Source organism: Antechinus flavipes, chromosome 6, assembly GCF_016432865.1.
Source record: "Antechinus flavipes isolate AdamAnt ecotype Samford, QLD, Australia chromosome 6, AdamAnt_v2, whole genome shotgun sequence".
NCBI classification, from domain to species: Eukaryota; Metazoa; Chordata; class Mammalia; order Dasyuromorphia; family Dasyuridae; genus Antechinus; species Antechinus flavipes.
Genome location: NC_067403.1, coordinates 165599888 through 165613925, shown reverse-complemented (window position 1 = coordinate 165613925; position 14038 = coordinate 165599888). Strand labels below are relative to the sequence as shown.

The window sequence follows — 14038 nt, the reverse complement described above, 5'->3', positions numbered from 1 at the left end:
ATCCTTCCTTTCCAGGCTACCTCAATAGCTGCCAATTCTAAGACCAGACCCTACACCCTGGCTGATGATCCACTACCTTTTAGGATTCATTCCAGCCCTGATTTCATTTCTTTTCCCACCTAGTGACTGCCACCTTGTTAGCACCACCCCCTCTCCCCCATTCCAGTTTTAAAACCCTACTCAAATCAAATTGTGGAATCATGCTGGGCCTGGAATCCAGAAGACTTGAATAGATTCTGTCCTCATATACATGTGACTCTGGGCAAGCCACCTACCTATCCTGGTTCTCCTATTTCCTCATCTGTAAAATGGAGAAAATAATCACACCTATTTTCCAAGGTTGTTGTGATGATCAATTGAGATAACACATAGCTCCTACTACCACTACTATCAGTATTATTGTTATATTATTGTTAATTCAGCTTTATTATTAATCCTGGAAAAGGGTATATTAAAATCCTCTTCCCATAGCCCCACCAATCATCCTTAGAACTCTTCCTGGCACCAGTAGAACTTAAGATCCTTGAAAGCAAGAACTGTTGATTTTTATTTATCTCTCCAGCACATAATACAATACTGGGCACTATTCATTAATTCCCTCCAGGTTCATCTCAGATAAAAAATCTTCACCAAATACTTGCTGGTCCCTTCCATTGTTAATGCTCTCCCCCCTTCCTCAAATCACCAGATGTTTACTTATTATCAGTAAGTGTCTCATTCTCCCAATGGGAAGCAGACTCCTAGACAGTAGACACTGCTTCCAGGTTTTCTTTAATCCTAATAATTTAATGTCTAATAATCTCTGGACCAGGACTTTCTTAAACTTTTTTCCATTCACAATCTCTTTTCACCCAAGAAATTTTTGTGCAATCCCAAAGAAATTTATGATTTATTATCAGTAATTGTTTGATTTGTGTACCTATTGTTTATCTAAATAGGGATGTTTGTGTACAATAGATATCTAAATAGGGATATTTGTGTATAATAGTGTACACAATACACGATATCTATTGTACATAGATATCCCTATTTAGATATACAATAGGTACACAAATCAAACAATTACTGAAATTGCAAATGATTAATTAATTAATTTTATATTAAAACAATTCTTTGGCAATCATATAATTTTTCCTAAAGATGAAAAGTAAATTGTATACTGAGATTGCTTGTTTATTTTTACACAAGAATTAAATCTTGGCAGAACATCTGATATCTTATACAGTTGCAACCTCATATAGGGTCTTTACCCACAGTTTAAGAAACTTTGCTTTAGGCTACAGTATATGCTTAACAAATGATTAAGAAATTGAATTACAGACTACAAGAAAATTTCACTACAAATTAAATGTATAAAATGTGAGTAATGCTTGAAGTAATATTTGATAAGACATTTCATAATTCAGAAATAACGTCTTTAAATTACCAACTATAAATATGCAATCTGTCCTTAAATTTCAATCTATTTCAAAATAAATCCTATGACATACATAGTTTAAAAATCTCTAGATGGTATTTAAAAAAATACATAGGGGCACTGAAATTGATAATGATTAGCTTCATTATTTAAAAGTTTTTATTTTCAAAACTCAATAATACATAGGAAACCCAAGTGTTAAATTTCAGTTCCACTTACTTGCTTCCACAAAGGCTTTTAAAGCCTCAAGCTGTTCTGCCCCAGGCAATTGAATGGCTTTTTCCAATATCTGCCGATATCTAACAAGACAAAATTAAAATTACTGTAACAGATGCTTAGTGGACTTACTTTCTCTTTACAATGCCTTAATTAACTGACCTCTGGACAGTATGATAATGTGGGAAGAACACTAGATTTCTATTTCAAGAGGATATGAAAAAAAAGAGCTTTTGAATCCAAGCTCTGCTTAGATATATGCAAGACCTTGGCCATGACTTTCACTTCTCTGGGTGTCAGAGAATATCTATAAAACAGTCAAGTGTCAAACTTCCCAGACAGACAACTGCTCTTCTGATGTGGTCAGCCAGATTAAAATGTAATTAGTGTTTAACAAAATAGATAAAAATAAAACACAAAGATAATGTTAATTTTTGGTTTTCTAAATCAATATGCAGCCAGGCAAGGCTCAGTTTCTATGAGCATGACACTACTGAATTATGTAATTTCCTATGATCCAATATCACAGAACATATTTAGTCTATAAGTTTCCATTACTTTGAAATATAAAGATAGTTATACTTAAGCTAATTTAAATTATATTTTATCTTTTTTAGACATATACCTCTGAAAATTTTCTAGGTGCTTTCTCAACAGTTAGATGAAAAAGCAAGACATTCTGAAAAAGAACTGATAGGGAAACAGACATAACTATTACCCAACAAATATCAAATAACACTCTCACTTCATATTCAACTGAAATCACAGCTACTGATTTTTTTTTTAGCTCATTAGTAATGTAAACTGTGTCGCCTTTGATCTTTGGGGGAAGGGTGGTCCAAGAGTGGTAAAAATGCTGCTTGTTATCTTTCCTTCAGATATCTCAGAATATTCCTGTGAATCCATAGAGGGGTTCACCTAAACCTTACTCTTCCTCAGAACCTCTGAAAACACTCTGGAGAAAGAAGGGCGAAATTGTCTGTGTCCTTCTTTCTCTCACTATAATATTCTTCCTTTCTTTTTCTCACTCCATGAATGAGTATTTTGCTCCCAGCATTTTCTCTCCTACTTTTCTTGATGTCATTCTATGGCCCCCACCAGTAATTAACTCCTCCTTAGCCTTTCAGCTAGGGAGCTCTGTGGGCAATGGGGCATTGAGGACTGTTAGGTAGGCCCTCAGCATCCTCAGCCCACAGCCTACAGATGGGATCTGATGCATTATTTGCAAAGGCCCCATTCCCAAATGTCACCATCTCCACCCTGGATGCCACTCCATTTTTTACTTGCTTGTGAAATTTGTTTCCTCCAGGCTCCAAGCTACGAACTTCCATCTACTCGTTCAGTCTGAAGATCATGGGACAACTGACTTGGACACCAACATCTCCTAGATGCTACTGCCACCTACAGATTTCACACTTCCCCTCCAGGCCTGAAACCCCAATGAACATAGTGACAGTTCTATGGCCCTTGTCAGCTTGAAGCAGTTCCAGAAGATGAGAACTTCATCCTTTTGCCCCAAATGAATTTGAGGTGACTCCCTGAGGGGGGAATAATGTAAACTGTGTCTAGGGGCAGCCGGGTGGTGCAGTGGGTAGAGCGCCATTCCTGAATCAGGAGGACCTGAGTTCAAATCTGGCCTCAGACACTTAATACGTCCAGGCTGTGTGACCCTGGGCAAGTCACTTAACCCCAATTGCCTCAGCAAAAAAAAAAAAAGACAAATCGAATGTAAACTGTGTCCCCTTTGATCTTTGGGGGAAGGGTGGTCCTGGGTGAGAGAAACCCTAAAATCTCAAACCCCTCCTGACTTCTGGGAGGGGCCCCACTTTCCAGTTCATAGGGGAAACTCCCAAGCTGTAATCTCCTATTCAATTGGAGATCTTGGCCTGGGAGCATAATTATTACCCTCCATTGGGTTGAAAATTAGTCCCTCAAATTGCTCCCTAGCTCAGGGCAATAAAAATCCAATATAACCAAAAGCCTGTAAATCCATCTCTGCAAAAGATCCTAACAGGATTTTGCCCACTGATGAAGATATTTTCTTCTCAGTGCAATTAACTCATTTTTGCCACAAACCTTTTCTCATTCATTCAGGACTGTGAATTCTTTGCAAAGCCGGCAGCACCAGCCAAGTGATTTCTCACCCTCATTTTTCACACCTCCACATTAGTAACAAATATGTGATTTTATCAATGTGGAATACTCACTCCACTAATGAATTGCTCCCCACGAACTGTTATGACTAAGATAAATTCATCACTAGGGATCAATCTTTTAATAGCAAGACTATGAATTTTGGCTAGGATGGTCTTCAAAATTTTGTCACAAAGTTCATACTTGAAACCTTTAAGGAAGGCTCAGGAAATTCTGCCAAAATTTGCTGTCTAATGTAACTTTCAAGAACCACAATCATAGAATCAAAAGGCGAATACATAATCTCAACTACATTTAGAACCATCATAAAAATTGACTACATATTTATAAAAGCCTCATGAAAGAATACAGAAAAGCAGAAATACTAAACATATCCTTTATTGACCATAATGAAATAATAATTGTAATCAATAAAGGATCTTTGGGACTCAATCTTAAATTCAAATAACTTGATTCTAAATACTTTGTATGTCAAAGAACAAATCACAGAAACAATAGATAATTTCTGAAAGATTACAATAATGAAACTAACTTACAAAAACAACTGGAGTGCAACAAAACTAGTTGTAAAAGGCTGAAACTCTTAAAAGGTTTGCTTGAATCAGTCAACCAAGCACTTAAAGCTAATTACCTATTGGCCAATGATTGGCTAATGATTCTATTAGCATATGTTTGGAAAAATGACCCTTCTCACTGATCCATATTGGCTAGATGTTCTGTGTATACAGATAATTGTAGGTAAGAATTAAGGGGGGTAGGGTGAGAAAGGGGAGAGGACTTCATTTTGTAGCAGGACCAGGAGAAGGGAGGTTGGTGGTGAGCTTGTGGCAGTTTGTCTGTCTCCTTCACTTCTCCCCCTGAAGACCAAGGACTTTTACTTATCCTGACTCTGGCTGTTCCTGAGGCCTCCAAGGAGCTAGCCTGGACTTTACAACTAGAAACTTGTTAAGAAAAAACTTTTCCTTAAACACTTTCATCAGTAAAAGAGAGAAAGAACATACCAATAAAATATAAATAAAGCCAACTAAACTGTAACATAAAAATTCAGGAAACCAGAAGATTAGAATTGGTGACCTATGAGGTCCTCTCCTACTCTAAATCTATGATCCCACAAAAATCAACAACAACAAAAAATTGAATTGATATAGAAAGCTCAAAGCTGTATTTAAAGAACAGATTGGACTCCAACCAAGAATCAACTACCCAGCAAAATTAAGTATTATCTTTCAGGGGAAAAGATGAACATTCAATGAAATAGGGGATTTTCAATCATTTCTGATGAAAAGATTAGAGCTGAACAGAACATATGATTTTCAAATACAAGATTCAAGAGAAGCATAAAAAGTTAAAGAAGGGAAAAAACATTTTTTAAATGTTAAAATGTTTAGATTCTTACATGAGAAGATGATAATTGTAACTCTTGAGAACTGTATCTTTGGGGAAAAGGATCCACATGTGCAAAAATGTTTGTAGCAACCCTTTTGGTAGTGGCAAAGAACTGGAAACTAAGTAGATGCCCATCGGTTGGGGAATGGCTGAATAAGTTGTGGTATGTGAATATGGAATATTATTGTTCTATAAGAAACAATCAGCAGGATGATTTCATAAAGGCCTGGAGAAACTTATATGAACTGCTGCCAAGTGAAATGAGCAGAACCAAGAAAACATCATACACAGCACCAAAAAGATTATACAATGATCAGTTCTGAGAGATGTGGCTCTTTTCATCATCGAGGTGATTCAGGCCAGTTCCGATAGACTCGTGATGAAGAGAGCCATCTGCAACCTGAGAGAGGACTGTGGAGACTGTGTGAATCACAACATCGTATTTTCACTTTTTTTGGTTGTTGTTTGCTTGCTTTTTGTTTTTTTTCTGATTTTTTTTCCCTTTTTGATCTCATTTTTCTTGTGCAGCATAATTGTGGAAATAGATAGAAGAATTGCACATGTTTAACATATTGGATCACTTGCCATCTAGGGGAGTGCATGGGGGCGAGAAAGAAAAAATTTGGAACACAAGGTTTTGCAAAAGTGAATGAAAATTATGGATAGGTTTTGAAAATAAAAAGCTTTTTAAAAAAAAAGAATATCTTTGACAGGGTAGTTAGAAGGGGTATACATACAGTGAAGGTATGTGTATAAGTTGATTTTAGTGGTGATATGAAAAAGAAATTAAGGGATTAAAAAAAAGGAATGTACTGGGAGAATGGGAAAGGGAAGGTAAAATGTGGTAAACTACATCACATGAAAAGGCACAAAAGACCTTTAACAGTGGAGGGAAAAAAAAAGAAGGGGGATAAGCATTGTTTGAATTTTAATCTCATTAGATTTGGCTCAAAGAGGGAATAACATACATACTCAATTTGATATAGAAATTTGTTTCACCCTATAGGGAAGCAGGGGGGAAAGGGAAAAGGAAAGGAGGAAGCTAAGAGAAGGGAGGGCAAAAGTAGAAGGAGAAAGGGATAAAGAGGGGGAGGGTTAATAAAAGGAAGGGCAGATTGAGGGAGATGGGATCAAAAGCAAAATACTGGTGAGAAGGGAAAGGGTGAAAGGAAAGAGAAATGTTTAAATAAGGAAAAATAAGATGCTGGAAAATACAGAGTTAGTAATCTTAACTGTGAATGTGAGTGGGATGAATTCTCCCATAAAATAAAACCAGAGAGCAGAGCAGATTAAGTCAGAATCCTACATTATGTAGTTTAAAAGAAAATCACTTTGGTAACTTAATGGAGAATGGATTGGAGAGCAGGGAGACTTGAGGCAGGCAGACCCACCAATAGGCTATTGTAATATCATGTGAAAAAATGAGGGCCTGCAGTAGGGTAGGTGAGAGTAGGGGAGATATTGAAGAGATGCTACCAAGGTGAAATCAATAGGCCTTGGCAACAGATTAGCAAGGAGGGATAAGAGATAGAGGATCCAAGGATAATACCTAAATTCTGAGAATAAAGGAGTGGAGAGGATGGTATTACCCTGTATCTAAGGAAATATTATATAATAGGGAAGTTTGGAGTGGGAAAGATAAGGGGAAGGATATTAAGTTCAGTTTTAGGTATGTTGAATTGAAAATGTCAACTGGACATCCAATTTAAGATGTCTGAAAAGCAGATAGAGATGCAAATCTGGAAATCAGCAGAGAAGTGAGGGCAGGAGAGGCAGATCTGAGAATCAGCACAAAGATAATCATCAAATCCAAGGGAACCTGTAAGTGTCAGAGAAGAGGACCTAGGACAGACCTCTGTTGAACTCTGATGGTGGGAGAAAGCTGGATGAAAATCCAACAAAAGTGACTGAGAAGGATTTTCAGAGAAGTAGGAAGAGAACCAGGAGAGTGCTGTCCCCAAAACCTAGGAAGTATATCAAAGAGAAGGAGATAAAGTCATAAAGGGCAGAAAATTTCAAATATAGGATAACAATAGAGATAGAAAGATCAAATAAGGATTTTTTGGAAAAAGGGGAAGACATGGGCATATTTTTAAACAATAAGGAAAGAATTTGAAAGAGGATGACAAAGGGGACAATTTGCTGGAGAAGATGGGATGAAATGAGATCACAAGGAATAGGGCCACATCTTCATGTGAATTGGAGGTGGAGGAAATAGTGGCAGAAAGAAATGAAGAAGAGGGGAGAAATTATTCATTGTAAATGGCTTCAATTTTTGCTATACAATATGAGGCAGTTTTCAGCTGACAGAATTGGGGGAAGGAGAATGACACAGGAGGGACACAAACATGAGGAAGCTTTAAAAGTTATAGAAGAGCCACTATAGAGAATGGGAGAACAAGTCAGTAAGGGAGACATAGTAGGATAGCCTAGAAGCAGCAAAGGCCCAAATGAGATTGTATAACATTTGTGGTAGACCCAATCATAATGGTCTAGAGTGAGGTCTGGTTTGGAAAGGCAGAGGGAGGAGGAAGGAAGGCCAATAGATTATGGCCAAATAATTCCACTTTTGTTATTCCACTGCCATCTAAACATAAATTCATCTTTGTCTAGAAACTCTCCAGCTTATCAAACTTCTTCCTAAAATATGACACTCAGAAATAAATTATAGTTTTAGTCTGATCAGCAAAGTAGTATTCCTGCTTCTCCCTAGAAACTGTGCCTCTCTTAATGCAGCTCATGTTCACATTAACTTTCTTGCACCACTGCCACATTGGCATTGTGAGCTCACAGTGGGGAAGAGTTCACTCCAATTCACAGATCTTTTTCTTCTTTAACTCCTATCTAAGCACTCTTCTGACTTGTACTTAAACCTTTCTTTCTCCATCTTTTCCATAAAACAGTAAGATATTAAATACTAAAAACTTCTTTTACAGACATATAACCATAATCAAATTAATGTTCTTCTTTGGAACTATAGACATGATCAGTTTACCTAAACAGGCCACAGAAGCTCAAATATCCTTGCAATTTGATTTTCTAAGAGCACAGGCATATTTCAGTTCTTAATGGTTAAAATTTATATTTGGAACTGGCATCTATTTCAACATTCTACTTTTTTTGTGTTTTAAAGACAAAGTTCTATTTTTCTGGTTTGCCTATACAGAATGAGAAAGAAAAAATAATTGTAAGCAAAAAAGACAGTGCAATGATCTACCACAATTTCAAAGGGCTGATGATGAAACATTCTATAATATTCACCTCTAGAGACTAAATTGATGATCTCAGAGGGCAGACCAAAGAATGTTTTTCCTTCTTTCTTTTTAGATATGACTAATGTGGGAATTTGTTTTGCATATTATACATATTATACATATGTTTAGGTATGGATTGGACTATAATTCCTGAGTCACTTTGTACTTCCAGATACTATGGTTATTAAATCCCGGACTTTTATAATTCCATTTTACTTTCTTTTTTAAAATTCAATTTTATTTTCAATTCAAAATACTTCCTTTTCATGAAAGCTGGAAAAATAAAGGGTCACACACCTGATTCTAATCTCTAATGAAAATGATTACCTATCAAAAACGGAAAGAGCTATTGACTCTCAAGTCTTCTTCAATCAATATATCCAATTCCTTCAACCAATCATCATATGGAACTGTTGAGGTAACAAGGCTGTGTCAGCATGGTTTCCTTGGCTGCATATACTCCAGCTAGTTAATATCTTTGTCAACAAACAACAGCTACTTATTAATTACCTACTATATAAAAGACAGTGTACTGGGAGCTAGGGATTCAAAGACAAAACTAGAAAATCCCTTCTATCAAACAGCTCATATTTTACTGGGGGTCGAGTAAAATACAACATGTAAACAGATAAATATGTACATTATAATTATTATTTGAAGATGCAGAAGAATCAGGAAGGAACCTCATAAGTAGTAGTATGTGTTGAAGAAAGCATAAAGTTACAAAAGGACTTAAGATATTGAAAAGCATAAATGCTGGAAGGAGAATTAGAAGCAGCACTAATTGGCTGAAGTTTATGTATGGAAATAATATGTAATAAACCCGAAAAGGAAAGATAAGAGTAAGACTGTGACTTTAAATGGCAAGTTGATAAATATGTATTTTCTCCTATAGCCCACAGGGAGACACTGAAGGTTCCTGAGGACAGTAAAGTGACAAAGGCAACTTGTACTTTAAGCAGCTGATTTGGCCAGCTAGGTGGAGAACATATCTTGAAGGGGAGAGACAAGGAAAGAGGCTAAGACAAGATCTGAACTAAAGTGATAAAAAGAAAGGGATGAATACTTCCTATGGTATGGAAGTAGAATTGAAAATACCTGGCCACTGATTAAACAGAGGAAGATGAGGCAAAGAGAAGTCAACAAGAATGCCCAGGTTCTCTAAAGATGGTGGCACCCTCCAAAAAAAGTATGAAAGAGGAATGAGTTTAGAAAGAAAAGATAATAAAATCAGTTTGGGATTTGTTGAGCTTTTGGTCAAAAACTCACAGATGATACAGGAGCCCAGGAGAAATCTGGGCTGGTTAGTGAGATCCGGGAATCATTGTCACAGAGATAAGTGAACTTATGGTAACTGAAGAGCTCCCCAAGAATACTGTAGAGAGAAGAGAGCCTGGGTCAAAACATTGGCAGACATTCAAAACTGAACAAAACATTCAGATATGATCTGAGCAGGGTATGTAAGGCGAGACGCTTGAAATGTCCAGTAAGTGCCTGCTGCATCCAGAAAACTGCTAGGAACTTAAGCAAAATTCAAATAAAATACACAGTCCAACGAGGGATACTAAACAATACTAAAGTGGTGGATCTGTGATTTTATCACTGTAGGGACTCCAATTACTTATTATAATCACTTATTAACCACCTAATGTATGTGCCAGGTAGTTTGTGGGCTCCTTCAATACAAGTGAATGACTGTACTAAATGCTGAGTATACAAAGGCAAAAATTTTTAAGTATTTGTGAAGGCATTTTTATCTACTAGGGGACCAACAAGTACACAAGGTAATTTCAAAAGGAAGCACTAGCAGCTGGAGAGATAAAGTCATTATGCAATAGTTGGCAATTAAGCAGTGTTGTGAAGAAAGTTAAGAATTCTAATAAGTTGAGATAATGCAGAAGTATACTTAAGATATAGGGAACATCCTGTACAAAAGTATGGAAATGAGACTTTGCAATGTTCTGCATGGTGAATAGTAGGAATAATAGGCAATTTGGCCCAAACATAAGAGTTCTGTGAAGAGGCATGTTTTATAGTAAGTATAGAAAATTAGACTGAAGCCAGTTTGTGAGGTTTATATGTCAAACAAGAATAAGCAGGTTTATGTCAAGGTTTATATGCCAAACAGGATATAATTATATCCAGAGGCAGAACGGAACTTTTTCAACAGAGGAAAGACATAGTAAATAATATCACAAAAACCCAACAGTGGAAAATTCTGTAGAAGGGCCAAGGATTAGGATTACTCCAATTTTAATTACTAAAGGATTAGGAAATCAAAAAAACACTGACAAATTTGGAGAGCTGTAATTCAAAGAGTGAAAAGTGAATGGAGAGGAAGAGGCAACAAACAGTTTTTTCATGAGAAAGGATAGAGAACTTGAATAACCTGTAAATTATCAACATGCCCTCAAATTCAGGCTACCTCTATCCTTCCAGGCACCAAGATCTACAAATTTAGCACAACATTACTCTACAGAGTCTCAGATGAAAGGCCTGGTTGTTGTCATCTCCAAAACATCTTCTCTATCTGTCCTCTCCTTACGGTCACAACCTCTTAGAGATGAGAACACTGTCTTTCTTAGTCTCCCATGCTCAAATCTTTGCCTCCCCCCTCCAGATCCATGTCAAAGAGAAATTCCTAAAGCCCAACTCTGACCATGTGGCACAACTCTCCTGCCCGGGTACCTTGAGTAGTGCCTTTAGTAGAAAAAACAAACTCCTTGTTTGGTATTTAAAGCCCTTCAAAATCTAGCTCTAGCTGACCTGCACATTTCCCTTCTTCACATGCCAGCTCAACTAATCCACCTTTTCCCAAGAGACAATCTAACTCCTGTCTCCAAGCCTTTGCCTTGTACCCTAATCGTACACCACCACCTCACCCCTGCTTCCTAAAGCTCACTCCAGTATCATCCCCTACAAGAGGTCTGTTCTGAACCTCCCAGGTGCTAGTCTTCCCTCTGTACAATCCCTTTGAATCTATTTCGTAGTGTCCCCCCCCTGCCCCCGCTTTTCCCCACTAATAAAATATTAGCTCCTTGGTGGTAAGGGCTCTTTTCTTTTTTGTTATTATATCCCAAGTGCCTAGCAATGCCTGGTACATATAAAGTGCCTCATGCGGGTTGAATGAGTATCAAAGTTCACTACTGTCAAAAGCAAAATCACTGCACACTTTTCACCTTTTTCATATATTTTAAATTATATATCTGATTAGAGGAGAGAAACTATGCAACTAGACATAAATGTAGGAAAAGATGGGGAAATTATCTCATATTGACTTAGTTTTAAAATGTAATATCTATGCTGTATTTTTATGTTATTAAATATTTCCAGATTACATCTCATTTAATTAACCTACATTTAATTAATTAATCTAATCTAGTTCAATGGGTTATATGACACTTATGCTCAACAAAAGAAAAAAGAGCTCCCCCAGTTTTCACTTGAACATCCCCACTGGGGGGAACTTTATACCTCCCAAGATCTGCATTCCAATATACTGAATTGATGACTTGTTTCTCAGATTGTTTATGAACATGGATAGGGTTCATAAAATACACATTTGTTTCAGGAGTCAATCAGCATTTCTTCTTTGGATTATATTTACAGAAGATAATGTCACAGGTGAGTCAGGCTTTTTATTAAAAAAGCTTGTCTACTATCACAACTTCTACCTAATTGTTGATCCAGAGGCACATGATCTAGAAGGGGAACTTTTATATACTGACAAAATTTCTACATTCTTATTTACTAAAGAGGATATTTGAGATTCATTCTTACATTCAAGGTATGTGAAGTTGTTTTATGTTCCTGTCAAAACCAATTATTGGGTAATTTCTCTTTTTGACAAAAGTAGTAGTACGTCCTGAGTAGTAGTTAGTATTACTGTTTAGTCAATGTGTCCCACTGATATACTTACTGTATTATGAATCAATCTGTCCTCAATCTACATCAAAAAAACATGCTTCCACCATTCAATTACTGGGGAATGGGTCTTAGTCTCAGGTACATGAGTTGGGTTTTAAGGACATGCCTGTACTTCTACATCTATGGTACTTATTTCTATAGAGAGAGTATTCCCCCCAGGAAGCTTTTTGAAAATAATTAGGATTTAGAGCTGGAAGGATCTTCGAAAGTCAACTAGTCCATTTTGCAGATGGGAATGCTAAGGTTCAGAACAGTTGACCAAACTTGAATGGGAGCAAAACCATAATTTGAACTCGAGGTCCCAGACTCCAAATTCAGTGCTTTTTCTATTCCTCTTCCCTCGATCCTATGTCTTTTATCATCATATTTTCAACACACAGAATATGAAAAGAATAAACAGATGTTTAAGCACCTCTCTTGGAGAGATTCATTAAGCTTTAAGCTTCCTGAGGGGCTGTCTTTTGACACTTTTTGTATCCCCATTGTTTAGCATAGTGCCTGACACAAAGTAGATACTGGATAAATGTTTCGTGATGAACAGGTTTGATTAATAGAATTATCCAGGTAGAAGAGATGCTACTTTCCAACTTCAATCCATTTTGATGACTGGATAGACTCAGCTGACACTGACCATTCTGCCAGAATAATCCCTTCCCTGGATTCAGGGACTAAGTGCCCAAAGAAGTCAGTCAGTCCCTCAAACAAGCATTTAGGAAGCATCCACTAGGGGAGGGAGAGAAGGCTGAACTCACTCAAGGAGCCACAGAAGAGACAACATGTAAAATACTATGAACAAATAATAAACAACATGAAGTGGGGCGAATAAATAGGAAGTTGTAAGACGTAGCTGAGAATGGAGGACAGGAGCCGGTCATGGGAGGCGTCAGGGAATCGGATGACTGAGAGATGTTAAAGGACCCAGGAGGAGGCCAGTATTCCTCAATATCGGGGTACGGGGGAAGAAAGGGGGCACAAGGTGTCAATGAATTCGAAAGAGGGCGAGGGAGGTATATCGGGGAGGTGGATAAATACGAGAAACCGTAGAAAGGAGCTTAGCTCCGACCACGACGTCTTCAGGGCAGGCCCGAGGCCCGCTCCTAGCTCGCTCCGGGGCCCGGGGCAGGACCCCCCAGATCCCCAGCCCCAAGCCAGGTCGGATCTCTCGCGCACGCGCACCTTCTAGAGCGTCCCCTCCTTCTCTCTCCCCCCCCCTCCCCCTCCATCCTATCCCATCCCATCCTAACGCCTCTAAAGGCCCGGGCGGGCTCCGCCTCCGATACCCGCCGCTTCCCCGCCGGCCCGCCGCGGCCTGGACCCTCCTGCTTCTACCCGCAGCGCCTCCTCCAGCCTTTCCCGTTGGGCACTCACTTGCCCGCTAGGTCCTTGTGAGACCCGCTTGAGTTCATAAGCTGGCCCAAGTCCTGTCGCACTGCCGCCGCCATCTTCGCTCCGGCTTCGGCCCCGCCCCCAACACAGACGAAGAACGTCACTTTTTCCCGGAAGAGAGAACGAGAGCGAGTCTCCAGCATTCGGCCAGAAGGATCATCGAGAAGCCGGGAGAAGGCTAGAGTATCTCTCTTCCTTCCTCCTCCTCCCGCCGGAAGTGGGGGGAACCGGAAGCTATGAACAGGGACAGCCCCTGAATGGAATTCTTGTCTAGGAAAACTAGAGGAAATCTTGGGAG

General features: G+C 38.3%; 1 protein-coding gene across 1 annotated transcript in view; it reads right to left on the bottom strand.

Moving 5' to 3' along the window:
• The window catches only part of COPS4 (COP9 signalosome subunit 4), a 36100-nt gene extending 22263 nt beyond the window's left edge, over nucleotides 1–13837 (bottom strand). The window contains exons 1-2 of the mRNA XM_051966630.1: nucleotides 13723–13837; nucleotides 1637–1716 (exon numbers count right to left, since the gene is read on the bottom strand). Coding sequence (XP_051822590.1) covers nucleotides 1637–1716; nucleotides 13723–13796 — 154 coding nt within the window. The 5' untranslated portion in view covers nucleotides 13797–13837. The remainder of the gene's footprint in view (nucleotides 1–1636; nucleotides 1717–13722) is intronic.
• Between the last annotated feature and the right edge of the window lie 201 nt (nucleotides 13838–14038).